We start from the raw sequence: 9,419 nt of genomic DNA, 5'->3' as shown, positions 1-9,419 counted from the left end.
GAAAAGTTATGCAGCAAACCTGCATAGAGTAGACTCAGTTTTCTTATGAAGTCATCTGAAATTCTTGGCAAATCGAGCTGCTGGATCAATTCTTAAAATGAGCTCTCTTACTTCTGATTCTTCCGTTTGCCTCACAACTCTGCTTCTGGTTTACTTTTTCATATGTTGTTTACATTTTTTCTAGAGTAAATAATTTTACTTGAAACAAACCTTGTCATAATATGAAAGTTATTCTTTGATGAAGAGAACACTAAAACTTTGATTATTCAGAAACAAAACACTCCAAAAACCAAATCAAGTATGTAAAAATATATTACTTTGAATTTAACTTTTAGCGTATATTGTTGATTATCATTTAATAATGTCATACAGTTCCACTGTACCTGCATCATCTAGTTTTGCTCTGGTAACATTACAGCTCAGTACTTTTATTTTGTGTGTTTGTTTTTTTTTACTGTATTTTTTAGTTTCACACTGTATCTAAAAATTCAAAGTAATATTTCTGCTGTGTGGTGAAGTTTGCACCTTTTCAGATTAGTTTTCAAAGAGAGGACAAATTCTCTGTGTTTTGCTGTTTTTAGCCCACCTTGAAATGCGGTTATCCTCATGTCTGTGCAGGTGTGCTCCATTTACAACACAGCAGAAAGTTCCTTAAAATATTTCCTACTTCAATGTTTTGACCTCGGAGTTGCACATCTGGCTTGTATTGCCTTGAGATAAGAACAGATCAGCATCCCTTTCACTGGAAAGTGTGAAGTCCAGTTAATTTGAATTTTTCTCTGCAGTTGGCTGAGGTGAAATGTAAAGTGAACCTTTCATAATAAAGCTGGATTTTGATCTGTGTGCAGTTTGATCGGAATTTGTATTATGAATTATATCTTACATAATACCTACATCAAACCTCTCCAACCCACTCCCACCTACAGACCCCCTATCCAATCCACAGCATGTCCAGCTTCCCTCAAATGTCCTCTCTAGGCTATTAAGCTCATACCCCAAATCATAAGTCAGGACTGACCCAGACTGGGTGGTTGCTAGGGGTGTGACGATACACTCAGCTCACGAGACGAGACGAGACACGATATTGGGTTCCAGAGATTGAGACAAGACGAGATTTTAACACTATTTTTAAGAAAACTTCAATAGGGAAATATATGACTTTTTTTATTTGAAAGTCAATCATCTTATAATGAATGTCACTTAAGTTCTACTTTCTAAGTATGAATTATCATTAGCAGTATGCAAGCATTGTTTCCTCCTTCATATAGATATTTTATAGATAATTTTGGTGTTTATGGAAATAACAACCATAAATACCTAAATTATATACAATCACAAATACCAAAAAGTGAATTATAAGAATAGAAACAATCCTAGTATATAAATATATATGAAATGAAGTCAAAAATCACAAATTATAACATATTCCTAATGAAAAACTAAATTGCACAAATCCTATATCACACACATACACAAGTAAAACAACATATAAATGGTGTTATAATTTGGTAGTGTGACTCATTTTACTTTTTGCATCATTAGGCTCCAGTAGGTGCTCCGCCTACCTCAGGCTTTCAGTGTAGAGACCTGAGGTCAACCTACCTCTGCTCCTCTTCTCATCTCCTACCTCTGACTGTGAGATCTTCTCAGCGGGTGGAAGCTGCTAGTACACAAACTAGAATGCCCAGGTTAATGATCCACACGTGACATTATAAAAAGAAGACATGACATGCAAATGTCACGTAATAATTGTTTATGTGTATTGTAAGGTGACCTTGAGCGTCCTGAAAGGCCTTAAATAAAATGTATTATTAACTTTCACCTTGACGAGAAATATCGACATGTTGTAATCTCGGGGCACATGATATTGTCACACCCCTAGGGGTGGATACCTGGGGGTTGATAGAGATTTTAATTATGCAGCCCATACATCAATAGAGAGAGTAGATAGGAGTCCAGGATGTCTTGAAAAGGTTTATTTTCTTGGCCAAGGAGAAGTGAATGAATGATCAGCATACGTTATGTTCTGATGCTCCCTTCAATTCTGAAGTTTCTGTCCTCCAGGGATAGACTTTAAACTACACAGATAATGCAACAGGTTGAGCCATGCCCAAATATGGGCAGATCCAACACATCTACAATATACAGAATTTAGTCTACTGGTCTATAGACAAAACATTGCTTAGACCTCATTCAGGACCTTTGTCCTACATCCAACACTATATCAAACCTCTGACTTCAGTTGCCTCTACCCCATCCAGGGAAAACAGTCAAACACATATCTGACCTCAGCTGCTATAGCAACACTATCAGAATGCCTCTTGTTTTCCCCAAAAGGAGCAGACTCACTGCTTACCACTATCTCAAGGGGAGACAGTGTCTAAATCTATCATTTGGTGTGTTACTGTTGTGTTGTGTTACTCTTTGTCCAACACAAATTCTTAGTTTGTGTTTAACAGACAGTAAATAGTTTTACTTTGAAAATTGCTGACAGGAAGTCTTACTTTCCTTCCATTGACACCAGCGCACCTGAGCAATTGCACCCAACACATTCAGGAACATCAAACAGCTACGAGGACAGAAAGACAAGACTGATCTAATCGACTGCTTGCAGAGTTACAGGTAAAACACATTTATATGTTCTTCTGTTTAGATGAACAAAAGTTGAAAATTACAGTCATGTCAGGATTTATGCCTGAATAATATTTATCATATTTAATGACTGTGATTTCTCATAGATTTGGCTTGAGGAATTAATTATATTTTCAAGGCTTCAACAGCGGTCCACAGAAATAAACACACAGATTCAGGTTTATACATGGGATTGTTTATAATAAAGCAGCCTTATGGATGAATCCTGAGGTGCTGTGGACTTGCAATTTTAGCCAATTCCTGCAATTTTACAGCAAAATCACACAAAATCACACAAATTACATGGACATTGTTGATAAAAACCTGGTGCAAAATCAAGCATTTTTGATTGCAACAATCACAACAATCGCTCTGCGAAATCCTGAAGGGACTGATTTCAACTTTGTTTCTGAGACATCACGTTTTATCTGTGACTTTGGCGTGGCAGACTGCTAAGAATAGTACAATACCCACCAGCCCATCAGCTTCAGCTCCTGTTGCTGTGGAGAAGAATCCAGACAGAGGTGCTAATCAGAGTGGTAATGAATTCAAAAGACTTCGTTATGGACATTGTAGACAAAATAGTCACTGAATTCACTCCAAAGTCTGTAAAATCTGTTTTCTCAAAACTGTAATCTTTAGCTTCTGCCTACCATTAGGTGCACACATGACCAAAATTGAATCTTTAAACTTCTTGTTTCTTGCTTAAATGCATCTTAGGAGTTATAGATAACTATACCCCAAAATTTTTATGTACAGTCTTGTACATTTAACTTTTTTTCCCTTTTTAAAAAAATCAAAATACCAGAAATCTTCTAATACTGTTAAGTTGCATTATGGGAAATGTAGGAACTTCTGACTTTGGAACTTCACTCATACAACAGAATAACAGTCAAGATAGTTTGGCCTCTCCACCTCAAGTTTTTAAAAATCTCTTGTGAATCCACCATATTTCTGGCAGGGGAATACTAAACTGTTGAAGTGCCCCTTTAAATAGATTTATAAATATATAAATGTAACAGTGTGTATATAACTGAAAGGAAAATTATTTAATTAATTTTTTTGATGCTCTAGGTGCAGAGTTTTGAGCGTCTGCTGCCAGCCATCTACGCACCTCAATATATTTAATGTGTCCATGTTGACAAAAAATCTGAGGTCTCTGTCTTCTCTGCCACCAAGCCCATCACTGATTGTTTCCCCAATGTCTTCATAGCCAGCCAGATTGTGAATGTGGTCTACTCTGGCTGGCCACGTGTCCAGGCTGATCTCAACTGTATGGCTGATCTCTATAATGCCAGCACAAAATGGAAATACTTCATCAACCATAGTGGCCGGGATTTTCCTCTGAAAACCAACTTGAAGATTGTATGGATGTTAGCCTCACTGAAGGGCGGCAACAGCTTGGAGTCAGAGAAATTACCTGAGAGCAAGAAATGGAGGGTGACAAAATCTCACCAGATAGTTGATGGGAAAATCCAGGTATTTTTTTTTAGGTTTTTATTATCTGTTACACAACTATATCAACTAATTGCAGAATTGCAAATACTTTCTGTTCAGATTGACCTTATCCATGTCACCATCATACTAATTATTTCAACTGTCTCAGGTGGCAGGAAAGGAAAAGGGGCCACCTCCTTTCAACCTGAATATTATGTCTGGAAATGCCTACATCATGGTTAACCGAGGCTACGTCCGCAGCGTGTTGGAGGACGAGCGGGTACACGCACTGATTGAGTGGGCCAAAGACACTTTCAGTCCTGATGAGTTTCTCTGGGCAACCATACAACTAATGCCTGGTGTTCCTGGCTCAACCACAAATATGACATGGCAGACATCAATGCATCGTGAAATTGCAGTGGCATGAGGGGTCACAGGATTCATTGGATGCAGTGTACCCAGAGTGTCAAGGCAACCATGTTCGGGAAATATGCGTGTATGGTGCCACCTCTTTGCCAATAGGTTTGATATAGACACAGATCCCATTACTGTCCACTGTTTGGAGAAGTATCTGAGTCAAAGGCTCTGGCTGGGTTACATTGGAGGCCCTGTAGATTTTTTTTGCAACCAAGAATTTGAAAAGGTCTGAGTTGCTATCTTCACCAGTTATTTGTGACCTGTTACAGCTCATTAAAACAACTTCTGCAGGTTATGTGCAGACCTCCCAGAACATGCAGGAAAACCAGTAAGATAATTATGTCAATCATAAAGCCAGACCTACACAGGAACCCATGGACCTATTAACTTTTTAACTAAAGCCTCCATGCAACCTGAGCAATCGAACCATTTGCCATTATTGTGAGAGAGAATAAACTGATTTCAGGTATAAATACTGGTAGATTGGACCACTGAATTGCACTTTATGCTGATGACGTTATTATCTTTCTTAAAAATTTGTTTGGGTAAGGGTATTATATCTGATTTCTACAAACTCCTGATGGCACAATCCCCGGAATCCTCCTACTCTAGATTCAATGCTTGGAATAATGAGGTGCGGGGGGAAACTGACATCGGAGAAGTGGAGTACCACCTGTGAGGAGGCCCAAAAACAAACAGGCAATACTCGATTAAAACTTCTTCAGTACAATTGGCTAATGAGAGTATACATTACTCCAGAAAAACTTAATAAATTTAATGCTAGTATTCTGGATACTTGCACCAAATGCGGTGAAGAGAAGGGTGCATTATTTCACTGTCTGTGGAGTTGCACAAGGGTGGGTGAGTTTTGGAGGGAAGTTAAATCATCTATACAGGAGATCTTTGGAATCAGATTTGACGTGAATCCAATGCTCTTCTTATTGGGCCTATATCCAGTGGGGCATAAATTAAAATGAATAAAGTTTATTAATATTTGTGCCTTACAACCAAAAGAGTTATTGCACTCGCTTGGAAGAATATGGGTAAACCAAGCAGTGGGCAATGGCTTAAAGAACATCTCTGTGCTTGTCTGTAGAAAAACATATATTTTAAAGGATAAACATGAACTCTTTCAAAAAATATGGGGTTGTTTCATGGACTTTTTTGAGAATAATGATTTAACTCACTTAAGAAGGGACGAGGCGGAATAGGGATTTCCTCTGTGGACCCAAAGATTATAACAGCGGTTCTCAATTTGTGGGATCCCGAGCGTCGTAGCGTAGACCCCTGGGGTACTCTGGCCTTAATGTGACTTTGGGGGTGTGGGAGTGGGGCCGGATGACCCTGCAGGGTCCTTTGGTCCCGTCTCGGGACTCCTTGAGTTGCTGACAACCAGCCACCTCGTGTCCCTGGAGGGCCCTGGAGCCTGTGCTGGGAACCTCTGACTGCAGTATTTGCACTTGAATGCGAAATTGCAATCTGAGTTTGTAACTCCAGTAACATACTGTATCACATATCCAAACTACCTTTCCCTTAGATGATCACTTGGCTTGTCTGTGTCTGTCTTGTTTTTGTTTGTTTTTGTTTTGTTTTGTTTTGTTTTGTTTTTTGTAATTAATATATGCCGTTTTGGGGGGAGGGGGAGTACAAGGATTTTTCAGGGAGGCTTTTGCACAGCCAGTTGATCAATATAGGCAAGTTAGATAATTTACTTTATACTGTACGTGCAAAAATGTGTGTATACTCTTCTCCTTATCATACCTTGGGGCAGAGTGATGTATGAGTATGCCTAATTTAGGCTCTTGGAATAGAAATTTGCAATGTGTTTGTTTCCTTTTAAAATAAAAAAAAGATGTATGTGAATACAGCAGAAAGAATGTCACTGAACCTGGTCATTAATTCCTTGAAAACGTATGTTAGACAAGACACCATCAGCAGCCTTTGGAAACAAAGCTTTTACTTCCTCAAAAAACAGGAATGTATTCATACTAATGAGTAGCCGACTCCTAAGTTAAATAATCACTTTTTTTTGGTGAATATTTTCTTTTTAAAGACAATCGAAAGACAGACTTGTGGCAGATACATAATTTATTGCAATATTGTCAAAAGGCAGGCATCACACAAATGGTAATATGTTAATAAAACATTTGTTGTTGGAAGATGCAGTATTTATTTTTCTGGAATTAGGGTTTCTTTCTCACTGAGCTTCATGTTCTCCCTGCATTGACAATGGTAGGACTCATGCCAACACTCTCCCACCATGTCCTTCATCTTGACCAGCAAATTATGACTCCATCTGGAATCAGGTTGTGTATCAGGAAATAATCACACCCACATGTTAAGGTAACACCAGTCGCATTTTATCTGTACATCTTGTGGTCTATGTATAAATTAATCCAGGTCTGCTTCTTTTGTCCTTGTTGAATCCCCATATAAAGCATTTAATTACCCAACACCTACAGTATGAAAATACCTTTATAGCTTTTATATTCATATACTGTACCATGGTGGCCTTGGCACAAAGAATGAATGTTGAAATGAATGTTTTAAATTAATCTGTGCTGCCTCTTTGTGGTAAAAGACAGTTAATGCAGCTCTTTGCCTTTGGAAAACCTACATAGATCCACTTTTGATCTCTGTTCTGTTCTCAAATAAGCACACATTGCATTATACTTTCTAGTCTTGTTTACTGAAGTTCGCCAAGATATGGTTCTGCTGTGCCTCTTTTTATTTGGACACTCCTGTTCAGCCATGTGATGATATTTGTTAGAAGTTACTGTTACACAATATTTCTCTTTTCTCTCTCTTGTGAGTGTGTGTGTGTGTGTGTGTGTGTGTGTGTCTTTCTCCTTCCACTGGAGGGCGCTGTGGCCTGCCAGACTTGTTATGAAGGCTTCACGTTTATGAAGGGCATCTGTGAATCAAAGTGTCTTGTAGACTTCTATGTAGCTTCTCAGCTTACAGAAAAGCTTGTGTGTTTATATGTATTTACAATGAGTGTCAGTGTGTACCAGCTACTTCACAATAAAAAAATTATAGATTACACAGTGTTTGCAAACAAATATCACACACAGACTCCCACTTCTAGTAAAATACACACTGATCAATGAGGCCTCTTGTGTGTCAACTTGAGTGAAAATTACTTCTCTGGATTTGTGAATACTATTGATTGTGTTAGTCATCAGTCACATTTTTTCAAGGGGATTTTGTAATGGCTATTTGTAATGGTTGCCTTTTATAATTAATTTAACTGCCTCTGCTGTGTACACATGAGTTTCAACTTCCTCTTAAACTGGAGTTTCCAGAATTTTAGAATGATACTAAATATGTTCCAAGCTTTCTTGGCCTCTGACGACATTTCTTTGAAACCAGGGTGTGGTAACACACAGTGACACCATGCAGGGATGATTAGATATCCTGTATGGAGTTTTGTCTTGTGTAACTATCTAATGGTCTGCTCCTATGTTTGCCTTAAAAACAACCTCCACTGAAGGCCTCCACTTACGACATAACAGAAAGGTTCAGAAAGTTCCTTAAAATATTTCCTACTTCAATGTTTTGAGTTCAGTTGTGCATCTGGCTTGTATTGTCTCCTTGAGATAAGAACAGATCTGCATCCGACTCACTGGAATGTGTGAAGTCCAGTCAATCTGTATTTTTCTCTGCGGTCGGCTGAGGTGAAATTTAAAGTTAACCATTTATAATAAGGCTGGACTTAGATCTGTTAGGAGTGTGCAGTTTGATGGGAATATGTATAATGAATTAATTTGAAGTGAATTTTGCATAGTTGCATGCAAAACAACACACAGGTGTCTCTGCAACTACACTACTGCACACATAATCATATTTTAATTTCCACTGTGTTTAATTACTCAAAATCTTACTTTAGCCTGATTATATACTAAAGTACTGTTAATGTAACAGAAGCGTTCATGGAGTGTGAGCAAACAAACATATCTTTGTCTTTGGGAGTGTGAGCAGAAAATTTGCTATTAAATGTTTACCACTGCTAAAATGATCCATCAGAAGACAGCAAGAGTGCCACAGATAAGGATGTTTACTGGTAAGCAGCTTTTGACTGACTCAAAATGTAAAATGTATTGTATGTGAAGCAGAGTGATTTGATCTTCAGCTTCCAGTTCTCAGATAGACACTGATAAGTAGGAAACAAAGGACTAACTGTTATAGCAATTAATTACTTCTAAGGAGGATATAATAGGTTTAACTTAGCATTTTCACTCTTTGTCTATCACAGACACTGAGTGCGCGTGCATGATGCTCTAAGCTTCATTAAACGGTGACAACATCAAAAGAGACTTCTTTCTTGTTCCTCTTTGTCAGAACTGCAACGACACCTGTGATTTCTGACCTCAGTGACATGTTCTAATACATGTTGGTATTTGTGTTATGTAAGAAAACTGAATTAGTGTGTAGTGATTCACAAACTGCCTTGAACTGAGTGACAACAAAGGGAGTTACACATGAATAAAGTTTCTAGAGATGGCATTTATTGTCATCTTAAGATGGAGCAATATTATAGTGTATTGTGTAGTGTATGATGTGTGCAAACAAATCACAAAGCCCTGATCCAACTGGCTGAAGGAGCACTGAGGGGAAAAGAAAGAGGTTAAACAGGAAGCCTCTTAAATAGGCTTATACTACTAAGGTGTAGTTTCCTGATTTCCTCTCCAACTCTGCTGTTTTCCTGAGCCAGATGGCCAAATCAATCACATACGCAAATGATCCTAAAATCCTAAATAATTACCAAAGGACAGCTTTAAAGGTTAAACATTTCCAGTTCCAGTTTAAGCTGCATAAAATATGTCAAATAAAATAATTTAAATCTTTTACGTAAGTAGACTTTCGTAATATAACCTTTACACTGAGACTGTATAATAACAGGTTGTATCCAGTGTCTTATCTCTTCATAGACT

General features: G+C 38.0%; 1 protein-coding gene across 1 annotated transcript; it reads left to right on the top strand.

The window, feature by feature from the left end:
- Positions 1-606: 606 nt before the first annotated feature.
- Positions 607-5,164, top strand: LOC128364919 (beta-1,3-galactosyl-O-glycosyl-glycoprotein beta-1,6-N-acetylglucosaminyltransferase-like). The gene is given in 8 exon segments (XM_053325539.1): positions 607-618; positions 3,706-4,110; positions 4,238-4,436; positions 4,439-4,471; positions 4,474-4,569; positions 4,572-4,678; positions 4,755-4,813; positions 5,098-5,164. Coding segments are annotated over 8 exon segments (978 nt in total).
- Positions 5,165-9,419: the final 4,255 nt, after the last annotated feature.

This window comes from Scomber japonicus, chromosome 9, assembly GCF_027409825.1.
Source record: "Scomber japonicus isolate fScoJap1 chromosome 9, fScoJap1.pri, whole genome shotgun sequence".
Lineage (NCBI taxonomy): Eukaryota > Metazoa > Chordata > Actinopteri > Scombriformes > Scombridae > Scomber > Scomber japonicus.
Note: the sequence above shows the minus strand (reverse complement) of the source record. Positions and strands in the feature narration are given on the sequence as shown.